General features: G+C 41.3%; 1 protein-coding gene across 2 annotated transcripts; it reads left to right on the top strand.

Moving 5' to 3' along the window:
- The first annotated feature begins 360 nt into the window (after positions 1-360).
- TNFSF10 (TNF superfamily member 10) lies at positions 361-17,314 on the top strand. 2 transcript variants are annotated; one of them, XM_008512872.2, is made up of 5 exons: positions 361-771; positions 6,786-6,923; positions 9,683-9,725; positions 13,302-13,406; positions 15,006-17,314. In XM_008512872.2, the coding sequence occupies exons 1-5, from the start codon at positions 640-642 to the stop codon at positions 15,455-15,457; spliced, it is 870 nt and encodes a 289-aa protein (XP_008511094.1). In that variant the 5' UTR covers positions 361-639; the 3' UTR covers positions 15,458-17,314. The 2 variants fall into 2 exon arrangements, with proteins under 2 accessions (XP_008511094.1, XP_070439240.1); XM_070583139.1 differs by lacking the exon at positions 361-771 and adding an exon at positions 6,409-6,695.
- Positions 17,315-18,890: the final 1,576 nt, after the last annotated feature.

Here is an 18,890-nt window from a genome sequence, read left to right as displayed (position 1 = left end):
AATGATAGAATCATAAAATGAGCAAGCTGTTAGGGATCTTAAAGACCCCTGAGTAAATCCTATTGCTTGATTGATGAGGAAACTAAAGCACCAAATTGTGAGTGACTTGGTCAAGGTGTACAGCGAGAAAATGGCAGGAGAATGAGTAAAACGCACATGTATTGACTCCCAGATAAATGCACTGGGCTCTTACCTATTTCACCCACATTATGTTGGGGCAGAGAGGTTTCTGTCTTCCTCATGTCATTTGCTCTTCCTCCTCCATATCACCTGTGACATGGGAGCCTAGGAATTGGCACAGTTGATGGGCAAAGGCACCTCCTCAGGACCCAAAAAGCCCTGAGCATTGGGGAAGGAGCTGTTTGACTTAAGCCTCACATAGCCCTTTCAGTGCTGAAGAACTTCTCTGGGCAAGTTCACCTCCTCGGTGTCTGGTGCTGCTGGGAACAGAGAGAGCTTCTAGGAACACTGCTGGTGCTTCTCTGGCTTCCCCAGCAGGTTGTTTCAGTTTCATTTTGAGCTTTTTTTTTTTTTTTTGGAAACGAAACTTAAGAAGGGCTCCACCCCGATCCGTCCTTGGTTCCTCTACAATAACCTGCTGCCGGGCTGACTCTGCCACAGTGAGTGTCTGACACGAGCATGGCCATGATGCAGGCATCAGGGGGTCCCAGCCCCGGGCAGACCTGCGTGCTGATCCTGATCTTCACAGTGCTCCTGCAGGCCCTCTGTGTGGCTGTGACTTATTTGTACTTCACCAACGAGCTGAAGCAGGTCAGTACAATGCCCGTGGCCCCTCACAGAGGCCCTCAGCACCCCCCGGGTAACTGCCTCTCTGTCTGCTCCTCTGGGAACACCTTATAGGAGAACAGAATGCTCCCTTTTTCTGCTCGTGGACCCTTATTGCTAAGGCATAAAATTACTGAGGACTTTGCAAAAGTGTAAGCTGAAAGGATTATGTGAACAAAGTATAGTCACAGATCTGGCTCCACCAGTTGCTAGCAATGGCAGGCAGCAGAACTCCAAGGAAGCTTTTGTCTTCAGCAGCATATGTATTTTATGATATCAGCGATTGCTGCCATTCACGGCGTGCTTTCTGCTCAATGCTTTCTAGTTCTTGACTCTAATTCTTGGGGGAGCTGCAGCAGGGTGGGACTGTGTCTGCTTTTGCTCACCATTTCACCTCGGAGGATAGCACGTAGCTCCCTCGTGGTAGGTGTTCATGAAATACTAGTTGCGTGAATAACCAGCCTTCACAGATGTGGTGGTCTTGTTAGTACACAGGGAGCAGGTAGAGTCAGGGCTCCCCAAATACCAGGCTCTAAATCACTAACAACAACACTGTTGTTTTGTGCTCCGGTTGTAGCTAATCCCAGTGGATTTGTCAATCGTTGGAGGAAACCAGACTTGAGTCTTGCACAGACAGAAATGTTCTTTCTGACTGTTTGCTTCTCCTTTGACCTCAGGGGTTTAACCAGTGCCAGACTCTTCCTCTCATCTCTTTGTCTTAAAGCTCTTACATTACTCAGAGGAAAGCCTTCACACAGACAAGTCAGACTTCCAAAATTAGCAGGTAGAAAAATCAGAACCAAGTCTTGGAGACTTTCCTTTTTCCTCTGGGACATAGGGTGGGGGTAAACCAGATCTTTGAAATACGTTTTAGGTTTGGATCCGTGGCATTTCTGTGTCAGCAATAGTGAGAATATAAAGGGTCAGGACTCTGCCTGTTCCTTGGCCCCAGGCACGTCGTGGGGAAAGTCTGTAATAGAGAAGTTACCAGATGGACTCAGCATTTTACTGTTCATGACAGAATAATTGAAAATAAAACTACCATTCTATACCTGTGTGTGGTCCAGGTACGAATCCAAGTTCATTTGAGCAGGGAAAAAAAAACTTAATGCCGTTCTAGTTTGTGTATTTTTCAACTATATAAAACTTTTGGAACTATGAAAGCAAAATTGCTGAAAATAAACCAACTCAGCTTGTGGCTTCTTTGTGTATTTCTTTGTATATATAGTAATTAATATACTATAGTCTATATTATACAGTAGAGAACTGTGAGCTGGAAGGAACTTTGGACACCCCTCCTTGTAGAGATGAGGAGACTAGAGACCCCAGAGCACTGCTTCTCCAAGCTCAGACTTGGATGAGACTTGGCCTTAGGAGCAGAGCTGAACCTAGGGCCTCAGGCACGGAGGTAACGCTCTTCCTTCCACAGAAGGCTGTCCAAGGGTTAACATATTTCATCTTGTGAAACACACTGCATCCTGCTCCACTAGGATAAGGCAACATCGAATCTGTCAGCTGGCTAGGAAATGCAGCTTACTCAGGGTCTCAGGAAAAGAGAAATTGCGCAAAAACCACAGAGTGTTTATCTGTTAAGGAAATAGAGTTGTATACCCTGTGGAGTATAAGTCTGTTTATCTCAACGGGTTGGAAATTTTTCCTTTGGAAATGGATGAAGATTCTTGTTTGATTTGCAGGTAGTTATGAAATTATGAAAATGATGGCTACCATGAGATGACCAGTAAAGTCAGCTCTGTCGTAGGACACATTTAGAAGAGTCTGTATGTTTGTAAGAAAAAAGGTCAATGTGACTGTAATCAAGCCTTTAGTTCTAAGTGTGTGAAAGGCTGGGATGCTGCTGTGTTTACCAGTTTGGAGCCAGCATGTCCTAACCTTTGTTAACTTTGCAGCATAAACAGAGTGAGTCTGTCTTTCTATACACAAGCTGTTCCCTCAATTTGCTCATATTACAAGTTGGCCTAATTTTAACTGATTTAACTGGCTCTTTACTGAGCTGACTCATGCAGTTGTCTGTGTATATGATCAAATTTTTTTGAATTCTACTGTAAAATGGAAATATCAAATAAAGCTTGACATCTCTCTACTTGCACACATTTTTCTTGATTGCGTAGTTACATGTGTATACATATCTGTATAGCCATGCAGAAGAATTCTTTGAGAGTGCCAGAAAGGGAGGAGAATTAACAGACATTGAGCAAATACTGTGTTTCAGACACTTCGCAAACTATTGCCCTATTTACTCCTCATTCTCATAGCAATTCTATAAAGTAAATATAATTATCCCATTTGATAGATAAACTAAGGCTCAGGAAGTTAATTAATTTGTCCAAGATTACAAAACTAGTAAAAGGTAAAGCCCAATTTTGAACCCAGGCATTAAATAGATGCTCAATAAATTGTAGCCATTTGTAAACTTAATTAAGATTGAGATGTCTTTTGAAGTTTTTTCCATCAGGGATTTTTGCAAGGGAAGATGAATCTGAATCTCCTTGGGTGTCTGTAGAGTTTGGAGAAGCATATTCAACATAAATATTAATTTTCTAAAACAGAATACAGGTTCCACTTTGGCTAGTGAAAATTTGAAGAAGATACAGTGAGCAAGAATTATAGGGAGTATGGGTTAAGGATGGCTGAGTATCGTTGGGTTGGACCTTCACAAATAAGCCTGTAAACCAGCAAGCATGAACAATAAATATGGGCTCAGTCTCTCTGAGAAAGTTTTTTGACAAGGGGACTGCCTATCACTCTGGCATAATACATGGGAAAGAGAAAGGAGAAGGGGACCCTTACTCAGCAATCTCTATAAATGATCCTTTATGCAATTTGTGGTTTGCAGAAGGTGATTGTCAGAGATTAATGTCTGGGCAGCAGAGAAGGTCAGGGCTGCCACCTTGAAGACTCTGAGCCAGCCAGCAAAAGAGTCCACCCTGCTGACCTCGAGCTCTGCCAAGGACTGGTTGGCCCTGGCCTAGACAACTACATGTTTGCAATGGCAGCAACGCAGTTGCAGTAGAAATCCACTTCTCAGAACCAAGAGCTTCTAGAGCAGAAGAGCAGGCATCTGTTGCAAGAGCTGTCTCTCCTTCTAGAGGCATATAAACAAAAATGGCACTCCCATCCCCCTGTCCCCAGATGTGGTTAGCTAGAGAAAACCCCAGCCTGAGATGTGCTGTAAAAAATTCATGCTTTGAGGTGGAAGATATGTGAGAAGGAAAGAACGAGAGAAATACATGAGAATTAATCATCATTAATTATTCTTGAAATAACCACAGCACCCCCGTCGCCCGCGTGAGTCACTAACATCGGTCAAGATCTATAGAAGAAACTATCAAATATGATAATGCAAGAAACACGCGGGGATGAGGGATGGTTGGGGCTTTCTCTCTGGGTTTCTATTGTTCAGAAATCAATATTTATGCATAAAAATGTCTAGAAGGAAAAACCCCCAAATGTTGACAATCGTGATCTCTAGATAGTAGGATTATGGATGCCTTTTTTTCTTTTTATTTCTCTATATTGCATAAAATTTCTATAGCAAATGTCATAAAAATATCTATGCTATCCTATATGATTTTCATACAAATTTAAAGAACATGACATTTTTATGTAGTCTTAAGAGAAAACAACCATACACAAAATTGCCCACACCCAATCAGATCTCAATCCGGTAAACAAGAGAGATCATCCAAAGATTAAATATGAGGCAGGATTAGGGTAATTTTAGTGGGTTTTTTGTTTGTTTTACTTATAGAAAATTGTTCTTTACTTTTCTATATTTTCCAGGTTACCTGTGTATTCTCAGTGTTTCTAGGCTTCATTAAATTTGGAGTAACAATGGAATTACATTAGCTTGTCAACCTCCCTCCCATGTATACCTAGGACCCTACTCAATTTTCAAGATTCTCTCTCCCACCTCCTGAAAGTGTTTCTGGGAAGTCCCCAGAGAGCATCCAGAGGCACTAGCCAGCAGTTGGTACTGACCTGGCCTGGCCCCTGCTCCACTTCCTCTCTCCTCAAACTCCCCTTCAGTCCACAGGGGCCGGCTGGCTACCATTACTGCCTAATCGCAGGCAGCTCTCAATCTGGCCTTCTCCTGCCCCTCAACCTAGCCTCCCATGCTCATGTTGAGACCGTTTACAACTGCTGTGAAGGGAGAAGGCAAATTGTTCCCTCCCTTCTATCTCATGCACATCTTTTTGTTCCAAAAAGTTACAGAAGTTTCTAAGCCTGTTTATCCAGTTTCATCAAACCAACGCCTGGCCAGGCACGCCCATCCTGACTGGGCTGGGACAGAGCCCAGTCTAACTTGCTCTTCCTGGAACCACCCCAGGCCTTGGGGCTGAAGCCAGCTCTTCCTCTCTGATCTTACCCCTCACCCTCTGTGAAACATGTTCTCATATTTCTAAACCATGTTTGATTGAGTTCCTTCCTCAAGAAGTCTTTTGAGCTCCCACGTAAATTGGCGTTGCAAAGAGATGTCTACAGTAGAAGAGGATGGGGTGGGTAGGGGCAAAGAAATGCTGTCCAATTCCACTGCCAGTCGTATCTCAACTCAGGTGGTCCCAGCTGTCACCCTCACTACATCTGCTAGGAGAATGTTTTACCTTACAATTAAAAAAAGGAAGAAAACAAACATTTATTTAAAAGTAAATGAGTATTCTATGGCAGAATGTGTGGAAGGAAGTAATTAACTCAGGTTTGTTCTTCTGCACTTGAGAGATTGTGATCAAATGTCCGGAGGGTACCTTGCTGAGTACAGAACCTTGTACCTCCAGCTGGGACCTCTCCTGAACGGTGAAGTCATTTTGATTCAGAGCGAGATTGTGTTTCTACAGAAAGGAGGAGGTCACCGCTAAGTCTGCTCCTTCCTTCAAGCTTTGGAGTCCCCTAAGTCCAAGGAACAGATAAAAATGGCCGTTTTTCCTGCTTCAAATAAAATGTTGAAGAAAATTAGTTGAGTAGCAATGAAAGTTATAATTAGGAATATTTTATTTCCCCAGAGAAAGGCAATTCAGCAGATTTGTACAAGGAAATAACATCTCCTCAATCTCAGCTGTCGAAAACAAAAACAAGAAAAGAAAATTCCTGACCTTAAGTGGACCTACTGCTTTCCTTTGCAAGATTAACCAGTTATTAGCCTGAAGTCTTCTGGATGGTTTGGGGTGTATGTATACATGCATGTTTGTGTGCACGCATGCATACGTGTGCGTGTGTGTGTGTGTGTGTGTGTGTAGGCACATGTGTGCTGAACATCAAGCAAGGACTTTGTGGACAATGATCTGGCCCTTGTAAATGTTTACTCTCGATCAGAAGGAGGAAGCAAACCTTCAAATGGTGTTTCGAGTCTCTGCAGGTAAGTCCCTAGCTGGTGTGGACATTTAATGAGACAATGTTCAGATGTCTAGTGGCAACGTGGTCCAGGTTCTGCCATCCAGAGAAGTAGGATTCACGACAATAGCTAGAATCTACTCAGACAGCCAAAGCTCAGCTCAAGAAACAGAACATATTCTGCACCCCAAAGCGTTTGACTAATTTTTTATTTAGAATCCTGGAATTTAAATGAGCTCCACTGCTTACTTTGTACCTAGGTGGGTTTCCAGCTTTAGAATGAGATCCACATCATATTAGAGCTCAAAGGAACCTCCAAGATCACCACAGTAAACCAGGTCAAAACTCAAATGAAGAACAGATGCAGAAGAGAAGAAGCAATTTGTTGAGGGACACACAGCTGTTTAATGGCAAGGGGCAGTGAGGGGCATTTTGCCGCAGGATGGCTAGCCCACACCTTATCCTTTGTAGTATGGTATCCTACCATACCCAACTGCTTACTTTTATTCAAAGGACAAAGGACAGCGCGTGAACTTTCATTTCAAGCTATAAGCTTATTCAAGGTACCAAGACTTCTGTTGTTTTAACTTCTAAATGAACAAAAATAAAAAGCACGTGTGCATAATATTGTACTATATTCCATCTCAACCCAGATGCAGATCAAATACTCCAAAAGTGGCATTGCCTGTTTCTTAAAGGAAGATGACAGCGATTGGGACCCAAATGACGAAGAGAGTATGAACAGCCCCTGCTGGCAAGTCAAGTGGCAGCTGCGTCAGTTTGTTAGAAAGGTAGGTGAACTACCTGGTGACTTCACCAGTGGGCACAGAAGGTTGAGCAGAAGGAATATTTAAGATCGTCAAGGCTGCACTCATCATTTTACATAGGAAGAAACTAAGGCCTAGAGTATTTAAGTGATTTTCCCCAAATTCATAGAACTAGGAAAATGTGGAACAGCACCAAACAGCGGGTCCTGGCTGGCTACTGGTCTACTCCAGACAGCATCCCCACCTAGTCTGACCTTTTTGTCTCATGCTGTGGAAACTGAGGCACAGACAGGGCAATGTGTTCAAGGTCGACAGTGAAGGATGTGTGTGATTTTTTTTAATTTATAAGACAAAAGAGGCCAAATAACGGTGTTTTATATTCTTCCTACATTGTTGATCTCTGGAATTAAATATATATTTATTTTTGTATCTATATAGAGATAAAGAGGAAAAGAAGAGGGAAGAAAGATATTTTGAGTTACTGAAAGTGAAGACATCTCAATTTACAGTTAGTAAATGACAAATTACAAAATAGTTTTATCAGTGTATGGAATTTGCTTACACAGGATCTCTAGCAGAAACATTATGTTAGCTAAGTTTATTTCACTAAATGTGGTTACATAATTTTACTTTCAGCAATGTGACATATCAACTCAAGTTTTTTCTCTGGGCTACTTCCTTCTTTGTAAGATGGGGTTTAATAATGTTTACCATCTGCCTACCTGGAAAGGTCAGATGAGAACACAGATGTGAAAATAGTCTATAAACTATGAAGCACTGTTATTCTTTTACAAATACTACGGACATTCCCGGAGTATGAGGAAGATGTAAGTCCATTGTTTGTGGTCAGTCTATTTCCATAAAAACAGAATTATGCTGGTGGTTAGGACTCTGACTTATAGCCCTAAGCAGTCCTCACAGTAGAGCCCAGACATCACCTCTGATGCTATTTCTATGAGAAATGAAGTCAGACGTCCACCTGGGAGCCCTGGAAACCATCCGCTCCATGGTGACCCTGCCGGCCTGCCCTGGGCAGGGTGCCCACTGCACACAAGCTGCGCTGAAGCACCCGTGACTCCCTTGCCCCGAGTCACAAGGACCAGGAAAGGCCCTGGGTTGGGGAAGGGTCCTGAGGAACCTGAGGAATGAGACTCTGTAGTCCCTGCGGTTAGAGAGGTGGCAAACTCGCAGGTGGTAGGGGAGAGAAACTCAGAAACAGGCCAGAAATCTGGAGACTGGTGGCGCAGGTGGGGGGGTCGGAGGGGGACTGGAGGCTGGGCTGGAGGCAGGAGTTGAAAGAAGTAGTTGCAACAGATTGACTTATCTCTTTCCTGCCATTCTCCCTATCCCTCCCATTCTTACATCCTGCTGCTAGCTAGAAGAGAGAAAAACTGGGAGAGGAGACAAAGGGTGGGGGTGAGAGTGTAAGGGGGAAAGAATTCCCCATTCAGGCACCATTAATTGAATAGACTATTTCCCGTAAACATCCTATGCCCACTACATATATTATCTCACTTAATCCTCACAACAGCTCTGTGAGGAGGGACTCCTCCTCAAGTTCTTCTTTTTTTAAAAAAAATAGATGAAGAAATTAAGATTTACATCAGTTACATAACTTGAGCAAAGTCTCCCAGAGCTGGTAATTGACAGATTTGAATCCAGGCCATCTGACCATACTGTAATCCTTCATTTACTCTGCCCCGACCCTGCAGCAATTACCCTCCTCCCTTTCCTGCTGCTCCTCCTTCTTCCTTCCTTCCTTTCTGTCCCAGAATGAGAGAAAGAGAGAGAGAGAGAAAATGCTGAGGCCACCTCTCGCTTCCTCTTCCCATACACCAGTGCCCACTAGACTACAGGCAGTCCCCCTGTTATCTGAGGTCAGGGCTTAAGACAGAGGGAGAAGCAGAGAGCTGGTTTTGGGTCAGAGTACAGAGGAGAGGAATTTCTGGCAGTTACAAAATTAACATCAGTGACGGGAAAGGAAGGCAGTGATGGGCAAAACCCTGAGGGTGACAGAACTGAATGGAGGGGAATGTAGAAGCCACAGTTCATATGAACCAAGTCGGGGTTTGCCCATTTAATAGAAAAGCTGTTTTTTCGCTCCTTCATACTGGTTTTCCCTACTGGTTAGTTCAAAGAAGGTGATACTACACGTTTAGCAAAGATATGGAAACTTGCTAAAATATCTTTATGTCAAGAATGCCTCAGCCACATTCTCAGAAGTGAGAGAATGACACAGTGTTGCCAGGTCCCAGCCTGATGAGCTGTGTATGTCTGTGGGTATCACGAGAGAGGAAGAGTGCATATACCTCAAGGCTTGGGTCTGTGCAATAATTTATAGCCCCTGGACTCTATTACACAGTGCACTTACACACACACATGTATGCAGACACACACGCCCCACACAGAGAAAGTGAAGTGACATGGCTGCCACATCCATCAGCCACAGAGAGGCCCGGGAAACATTAGGCTGACCTAACTTGGCAGATGGCTCCTTTCTCTTGTGCCACTCCAGCTGTGGCCTTTCAAAGACTTCATCCAAAAACAGAACTTTCCCAGACAGAGGACCACCCTTCCATCACCATGTAGAGACTGCTGCCTCAGTATTCATGCCAGTACCCACCCTACCACATAAACTCTACGCCTGAACAACTTAAAGCTTCCTAGGTTGATATCTTACACAGAAATTCCCTAGTACACATCAGCAAGAAGATCCATAGACATTCTATAGTCAGTTTAAATTTTTAGGGAAATTAACAAGCTTTATTCAATACTGTTTGCAGATGATTTTGAGAACCTATGAGGAATCCATTCCTACAACTTCAGGTAGTATTTTTTTTTGTTGTTATTTTAATTTTCTTCTATCAATTTCGTGACAGGGTGAACAACTCTCCATCCTCTTTCACTCTGCTTCCATCCACACATCCCGCCTCTGACTGCTTCTCCGTGTCTCAAGCTGCTTGATTCTATCTTCCTCTTTGTATTGGAGCTAGAAAGCTCAATACCAAATCTGTGGCCCACCTATGACCAGAACTTTATTTCATCTAAATCTTGTTTTTCCAAGGTGGATTTTCCTTTCACCTCAATTTCATCAATTATTTGTTTTTTTACCTTCTAATGTGTTGTAAATAGGCCATCTAAAACCTTTCTGGAACATGGTCGGAAGTAAGATAAATAAGGGCCCCAAAGTTACCCATCTTCTCTGCTTCTCACCATCACAAGGCTCTGTATCTTTCTTTATGCAAAAGCCTCTTGCTCCACCGTGTCTTTCCCAACAGTCCTACCCACCCACAATTCTCATCCTGTGGTCCCCACCCAATGGCCATCTTCCTGTTCTTGGTCAGCAGCCTACTCTTAACCCACATCCTCCTTCAGGGCTGTTGCCCAGGCTGGCTTCTTTGGTCCTCCTTCTGGCTTCTTCCATTCCTGGCTTTTCACACAACTGGCTCCTTCTCATCCTCCATCTGTATTACCTAATCACCATCTCTTTAGAGAGAACTTCCCTGGCCACATTTCTAAGTAAGTTTCCCTACACCCTGTTATTTCTATCACACGTATCTTGTTTATTTCCTTTTATTTTTATATAATTTTTTATCTGTGTGCTGCATAATTCCCTACTAGATAAAAGATCCACAAAGGCAGAAAACAAGTCTGTTTCTCTCACCTCTCTCTATTTAGCATCTAACTCTATGCCTCAAGTCTAGTACATTCTCTTTTATCCCCCCTGGACCCTAGCCCTTACCTGTACCACCTTTGGCATGTATGTATGTGTGTGTGTGTGTGTGTATGTATTTTGATTGAGATGAAATTTATATAACATACAATTAACCATTTTATAGCACATAATTCAGTGGCAGTTAGTGCATTCACAATGTCGTGCCACCGCCCTCTCTCTACACACAAGTTCCTTTACACATATTTTTTGAATGAATGTGTAATTAAATAAAATCAGAATTTTATTTGCTAGCTACTGAATTAGATTTGCTAGTTCTTCACATTCGGCTCACCATAACTCCATTTTCCTGTACTGAAGACCATACAGGCCTGAATACATATACCAGCGTCTTACAGTCCTGGGGCACACCAGCCTGGCAGAGAAGAAACAACTTTTAATACATGTGTTGTTAGTGATGTCTTCCTACTTTTGCTTATTGCATTGAAGCTTCCTCGTCACTTGACAGCGCCCATTTTCCTTTATTAAATAGACTTTACTAATTATTATGGACAAGACCTGGTCCCAAGGTCTAAGCTTGCTTTCTGATTATTTCCCCAAAGACAAAAGCAGTAGTCGGAATGTCAAACACTCCCCCTCCTCCGATCACGCACAGCAGATCCACAGTCCACAGCAGATGCCGGCACTATTTTCAGTGTTGGAAGAAAAATACTGTTTTTTATTCATCTCAACAAGGTGTAGAAACCATATGCTTCTCAGTATACCAAGATGCATCCATGATACCCAAATATACATATTCGCAGTTTCTTTTCTGGGAGGTATTTGCCATAGCCAGGAGGAAATTTTCTGTCTTTAGAATTTGCTTTTAAATCCAGGCTTTCCCGTATCCTTACAATGACCTCAAATGTAAGTCATTTATAATTGGATTCAGTCACTGAATATTTAGAAACAAAGTGTTAAGCTCTGGGGGCAGGCAAGGCATTATGAATTATTTAACAATGGAGGTTAAAGGTAAATGGACGCATCAACCTTGAAAGCTGAGCATTCTGAGAGTAATGTGCAATTGATTATGCATGCCCATGCCATGTTTGGTCTTCAGTATTGCATGAATGCCTACCCTTCCTGAATAAGTAACAACTAATACCAGAGAGATGGAAGAAACTCTCGTTTCCCATCATTCCTCCGCAATGGAATTGTATCACCTCCTGTCAGTTCCCTCTCCTACTAGCCTAGATTAAAGCCCCCTGTTCTTGGTGCTGATCAATTATGATAGTGTGGTAACTTGCCGGTCTCCAGCCCTCTCACCTTCTGTCCATCAAACCATGCTGTTAGATAGGTTAGCTTAAAGCACAACACATATCTCTTCGCTTCCCTGACCAAAACTTTCAAGAGTCTTTCCATGTCCTATAAAATCCAAACCTCTTAGCCTAATATTCAGATTCTCCATGGTTTGGCTCCTCATTCAAGTCTGAAACCGAACTCTTCCCATGCCTGTGTTCCATGCCTGTGCCTCCTGCCCTGGGTCTCTGGTCTAGATCTCTGTTCTACATCTAGACTCCAAGCCAGCCTGTCCTCACTCTGCTCAGAGAATTAGCCTTGCACCTCAAACATGTTCTTGCATTCATTTGTTTATAATTCTTTCTGCTTGTCCCTAGACCCTAGTGCCTGGCATAGATGTGATGGGCACTATGGTTTGTTTGAGTAAGTGAATGAAAGGACCTTAGCACAAACTTCCCCTGACCTCAACCCTCCAATAAATAGGAATCTTTCCCTCCTCTGAACATCCATCCCTCTTTATTTCTATTTCTCACAAGTAAATTTTCACTTTCTAATTCTATCTTCCCTAAAAGACTGTAAGTCCCTCAGGGCTCAGTCAGTGTAATCAGTGATTGGTCTTTGCATCCCCCGTCGGGTGTAGTGCAGTGCCTTGTCCCTGGCAATATTTGCTGGATGAAAAAATATAATTTATCTTAACAACCAATGTAAGCACACTTGGGAAGTTTGAGCTGATTATTTTAAAGAGTAGTTTGTCGAATTTGTATTTTTGTAGGTTGCTCCCGAAAGTACTTTAAATGGTGGTCAATAGATGTTGTTTGTTTATTTTGACGTAGTGAATCGGAGATTTACATGCTCATACACTGATTATGGTGACCAGTATATCAATTCATATTGCTCTTGGGAGGTGAGGGGAATGACTGTTGGACACCGGTTTGTAGCATCAATGGACAATCATTATTGCTGCTACTTCTTTAGAATCAGCGGTAGCCAACAAAAAGGAAAAATAATTGAGATGACAAAATTAGTATCACTCTGATTGATTCTATCTATAACTCAAAGTGGAAATTTGCCAACACATGGTTGTTTCTGCACTTTAAATGACTCACCAGGGTTATTACAAGTCCACAGTTATTTTATTTATTTATTTTTTTTGGAAAAGGGCTAAAATCTTCACTTTGTTGTATTCTAGTTGGACCTCACCTCTGAGATGGCTATAAATTATAGTCCAAGTTACTGCTTATTCTTCCTGGCTAAAGCACTTCTCAAATTAAGCATAAGCTGAAGTAGACTGATCATCATGCTAAAATGTAGGCTGTTTTTATGAAAGCCTATGTAATCAACTTTGGAAGCCCAGTCTACTTACAATGCCCGATTGATAACAGCCGTGAACAGCAATGTATTTGAGAAGTAGTTTGACAAATGTTGATGATTCTTTGTCACTTCTCTTTTAGAAAAGCGACAAAATATTCCTCCCTTAGTAAGAGAAAGAGGTCTTCAGAGAGTAGCAGCTCACATAACTGGGACCAGTCGGAGAAGAAGCACAGTCTCAATTCCACGTAAGAAAAACAATGACTATATAGCTTGAATAAAGGCAAGGGAAGAATTTGTTCCAAGGAGTTTATCCTTTTAACTTGTGCCTGAAATGCTTATACGGCTATCTACAAAGCACTCAGTGGTAATCAGGGCTCAGATTATTCTTTTCAGAAGCAAGATTACAAGGCGAATAGCATAATTACTGCCCTGGCATAACTGGCCTCAGGAAAATTATGAAGTGGGAGAGCTTGGTCTTTGAGTTTCCATGCCACCATTTTTACTTTTCTTCTTCTTTAAAGTAATTTCTCTCTCTCACTTTCATCAAATCTTCGTCCTCTTCAAAGGTTCTAAATTAGTCATTTACTTTTCCCATGAGTCACTAAGTGACTCCTAGTGACATTTGCACAGTATTAAGTTGAACCATAGGAAGTTGCCAATATTTGACCATTTTTCACTTACAGAAATGTCAGTTTCATATAGTTTAGCCAAATATGTCAAGCCTAATTTTTACCTGGAGACCAAGTATCCACATACTGCTGTAGTTAAGTGCATGGGTCTTACAGTCTGAACACCTATGTTGGAATCCCAGCCCCTCCTCACCTAGATAAATGTTTTGAGCAAATTATTTAACCAAACTAAGATTCAGTTTCTTTGTATACAAAGGAAAGATAATCTTTAATTCATAAAACAGTGAAGATCAGAACATGCAAAATGCCAGTGTATTGTAAGAACTCAATAAGTGGTTGTTTTCATTATAATGAAAAGTTGTGTCCCAAGTTAAAGAAATTTCAGGCTTCAGTTAATGGAGGAAAGGTTTGTTGGGGATTTTTTTGTTTTTTTCTGGACAGTTGGCTTCCTGGTATTCCTGAACTCAAGTTTCATAAATGATTGACGTGTTCTGACTATGAGTGAGATCATTGTTACAATGTTATTGTTTACTATTCATCAACAAATAGGAAGTTGTTTTAAACTCTTGAAAACTAAATTTTGCACCAGTAGTGGAGATGAGCCCAAAGTTTGAAGGAATATCATATTTTGGTAGGGTCCTTTCATTCAAAGTCTTTGGGAGTTAAAGATCTGAGGATCTAAAGATCTTTAAATCTGGGGTCTCTTTGCCAAACTTTGTGCCCTGTCTTATTGTGGACTAGAGATGCTTTCTGCTTGGATGGTGCCTTGGCTCTGGATTGCTGAGAAGGACCAAGGAGGAACCCAAAGAGACCCAAAGGAATAGCGAGAAGTTCTGAGCCCTAGGTTTAAAGAAATAGCTATGTTTCATTTGGTTTCCTTCTATCTTGTTCATTTGAGCTCACCAGCACAGGAATGGAGGCAGGGGTTCAGGACAGAAGTTCTGCTCAAGGGGAAAGATTGCTGTAGAGTGAACCATCCCTTGTGCTACCACTCAGCTGAGTTTGGGAGATGTGGCATAAGAGGCAGACGAGGTACAGAAAAGTAAGGGATTCCCAACAGTCACAATTAGATAAGAGCCTCCAGATTTCTGTATGACTAGAATTTAGATCCTTTACAATCCCAACGAAAAAATAGGCTAGTCACAGCTACTAGGAAAGTCTGTTTTGCTATAAACTCCCTTCTTTTAACTTTCTTTCTCTCTAAACTTCATCCAGGCTCCAAGAATGAAAAAGCACTGGGCCAGAAAATAAACGCCTGGGAGACATCAAGAAAAGGACATTCGTTCTTGAATAATTTACACTTGAGGAATGGAGAGCTGGTTATCCATCAAACAGGGTTTTATTACATCTATTCCCAAACATACTTTCGATTTCAGGAACCTGAGGAAATTTTGGGAACAGTTGCAACAGAAGAGAACAGAAGGAAAAATAAACAAATGGTACAATATATTTACAAAAGCACAGACTATCCTGACCCTATACTGCTGATGAAAAGTGCTAGAAATAGTTGTTGGTCTAAAGATTCAGAATACGGACTCTATTCCATCTATCAAGGTGGAATATTTGAGCTTAAGGAAAATGACAGAATTTTTGTCTCTGTAACTAATGAGCAATTGATTGACATGGACCAAGAAGCCAGTTTCTTCGGGGCCTTTTTAATCGGCTAAATAATCTGTAAGGAAAAAACAGTGCCCTCAAAATGACATTTAATTTTCAGGGTGCTATACTGTGAAAACACCCCGACAGCTGACAGAGTAAGGTGTCGAGCAAAGCAGCCTCAACCAAAGACTTTGCGATAACGCTTTCGTAACATCGCTAAAAAGTGACCAACTTATTCCAGGAAAGTGAAATTGCCAAAAGACCTTACAGGGCTCTACTTGATATCAGTTTGCTAGCTGAAATCTAGAAGATTCTGTTTCCGAGCACCTGTATAGGAATTAACATCCTCTGTCTTTATCATCCACTCTTGTGAAGATTCCGGAAGAAAGAATAACCATCCATCTCTTAAGTGGTATATTACATCCGTAGCTTCCAGGTTGCCATAAAGGAAGAACACTCTCAAAGCTGGAAAAAAACAGGGCACTGGTAAAACGTCACTGTCTTGGGAGCCAATCCTCTGTCAGTATCAGGAACGTGCAAAGGGAGTTTGTGTTGTGCACGACCTTGCAGGAGTCATCTCGTATACCTGGATTTGGTGAAATAACAAAATTCCACTCGAAATAGTATCATTTTGTTTAAAAAACAAATTAAAGTTGTGTTCAGTGAACAACAATTTCTCAATGGCTTGTGCTTTTCGCCACCAAAAGTCAAGCTGGCCAAAAGTACTGAAGATAATTTTCCCAAGTTAACATCCGTTGCCAGTCTTCCTCTTTTTTTTGCTTGAGGAAGATTAGTCCTGAGCTAACATCTCTGCCAATCTTCCTCTACTTTGTATGCGGGATGCCTCCACAGCGTGGCTGATGAGTGAAGTAGATCTGCACCCAGGATCCAAACCCGAGAACCCTGGGCTGCAGAAGCAGAGCACGTGGAACCACGCAGCCACGGGCCAGCCCCCTGAAGATTTTTGATAAAAGACTTTATAATGACTGAGCAGCTAAACAAAAATCAGAGCATTTATCTCATGTGAACAGGAGGAGAAGTGGAGAAAAAGGAAATGACAAATACAGGTAAATCTGCAGAAAATAGCTAAAGATCCATCCCCGCTCCTCCACCCCACCCCTACTCCTCTACTGCCAAGTGTCAATATCAAGTATACATCTGCTTAAAGGTGAGTCGTTTATTTGCCCCAGCCAGAAGAACAGCAATTACTTTTATCTTCCAAAATCATGACACAAAACATTTCATTTCACTTTTTAACCAGTTGGAAAAACAAAATTAGTCGAAGTATTTATCTAATCTCTTCTAATTGTTACTAAACACAGCATAATTTATACTCTTTGGATGTATGCTCAAATGTTCTTTTAAATACCTCCTGATCAAATATTGCTTTTTCAAAAAGGCTCATTCAAATTTAAATTTACAACCTACTACAGACACCTGGCACTTCTGACCCTCCTTACTCTATTTTTTCCATAACACTAATCAAGCTTTACATACTAACAAATTACTCATTTGTTATTGTGTTTTTGAAAGCCTGTCTCCTCTTGTGAGAATGTGAGCGATGATAGCAGAGAACATTTAGTCCTGTTTACGTCTGTACTCCAGCACCAAGAACAGTACCTGAACATAGAATCCACGTAAAATGTATTTGTGAATAAATGAATGAATGAATGAATGAATACCTAATCATATGGAAAAAAGGAGAAATGTCCCCTGCCTTACCCCTTACACTGAAAAAACTGGAGAATTTCTAAAGTAATCTCAACATAGGGAAGACTGTTTCAACCAAGATTTAGAACGCAAAGTAAAAGACTGAAATGGTTGGTGACATGCAACTTAGGGATAGCAGAATTAATTTTTACGTTATATTTTTATATTAAAATTTTAAAATGTGTTACTTCGTAATAAATATGACATTGTTAAAATGTGTAGTTTTCATTTATTTAGTACTCACCTTTGTTTTGTAGCACAAAGACTACTAACAATGGGGATAAGGACTTTTAATCTCTTCCTCATAATATCTTTTATCTGACATATCTCACAGAAGAAGAGAATAAATTGCTCACTTTTTATTTAATGTGATAAAATATATCAGTCCTTTCCTTTATGGTTAATGCTTTTGTTACGGGTTGAATTGTGTCCCCCCCAAAAATATGTTGAAATCTTACTCCCCAGGTCCTGAGAATGTGACCCTAATTGGACATAGGGTTGCTGCAGATATAATTAGTTACGATGAGGTCATAGAGGAATGGGGTGGGCCCTTAACACAATACCACTGCTGTCCTTATTAAAAGAAGGAAATCTGGAAAAAGAGACAGAGACACACAGGGAGAATTCCATGTGACAACAGAGACAGAGATTGGAGCGATGCAGCTGTAAGCTAAGGAGCACCAAGGATGACAGCTGTTACCAGAAGCTAGGGAGAGACGAGGAAGAGTCTACCCAGAGCCTCAGAGGAAGTGTCTGAGACCCAGAGTTTCAGAAATCTGCTGACACCTTGATTTCTGACTCCTGGTCCCCAGAATTGTAGGAAAATTAATTTCTGTTGTTGAAAGCCACCCATTTTGTGGTACTTTGGTCCAGGAGCCCTAGGAAGCTAATATAGCTTTTCATACCATGTTCAAGAAATCTTTTCTACTGATATCATGCAGATATTATCATACATATTTTTTTCTAAAAGCTTTAACGTTTAGCCTTTCATAATTAGATAGTGTCATTCCATTGTAATTTAATTCGTGTGTGATGTGAGATAGGGATGTAATTTTACCTTTTCAAGTATCCGTAGCCAGTGGGATAATTCACGCTATTCCCCACTGAGTTTCATGTCTTTTCTATCACACACCAAGCTCCCGTGGGTCTGTTTCTGTGCTCACTTTTTTTTTCCTGTTGGTCTAGTTGTCTGTCTTTGCACCCATACCGTCTGTTTGGGTATTTTTTAATTGTGATAAGATATACACAACATAAAATTTACCATTTTAATCTTTTTCTTTTCTTTTTGAGGAAGATTAGCCCTGAGCTAACATCTGTTACCAATCCTCCTCTTTTTGCTGAGGAAGGCTGGCCCTGAACTAAAATCTGTACCCATCTTCTTCTACTTTATATGTGGGATGCCTGCCACTTCATGGCTTGACAAGCAGTGCCATGTCCGCACCTGGGATCTGAACTGGTGAACCCCTGGCCACCAAAGTGGAACTTGCAAACTTAACCACTGTACCACTGGGCTGGCCCCCATTTTAATCATTTTTAAGTGTATAATTCACATTGTTGTGCAACCATCACTACTATTCATCTCCAGAATATTTTTATCATCCCAAACTAAAACTTAGTGCCCACTAAACAATAAGTCCTCATTCTTCCTTCCCTTAGTCCCTCATAACCACCATACTACCTTCTTTCTCTATGAATTTGACTATTTTAGGTTCTTTATGTAAACAGAATTATACAATATTTGACCTTTTGTGTCTAGCTTACTTCACTTAAGAAATAAGGTCTTCAAGATTC

This window comes from Equus przewalskii, chromosome 18 (genome assembly GCF_037783145.1).
Source record: "Equus przewalskii isolate Varuska chromosome 18, EquPr2, whole genome shotgun sequence".
NCBI classification, from domain to species: domain Eukaryota; kingdom Metazoa; phylum Chordata; class Mammalia; order Perissodactyla; family Equidae; genus Equus; species Equus przewalskii.
This window is presented reverse-complemented; position numbering and strand designations above follow the sequence as displayed.

Excerpts from the sequence above, each read along its gene's own strand:
- TNFSF10 (XM_070583139.1), top strand. The coding sequence starts at position 6,540 with ATGGCAAGGGGCAGTGAGGGGCATTTTGCCGCAGGATGGCTAGCCCAC. Across the intron at positions 9,726-13,301 it reads ATCCATTCCTACAACTTCAG|AAAAGCGACAAAATATTCCT; the intron begins GTAGTATTTTTT and ends CTTCTCTTTTAG. Across the intron at positions 13,407-15,005 it reads AAGCACAGTCTCAATTCCAC|GCTCCAAGAATGAAAAAGCA; the intron begins GTAAGAAAAACA and ends AACTTCATCCAG.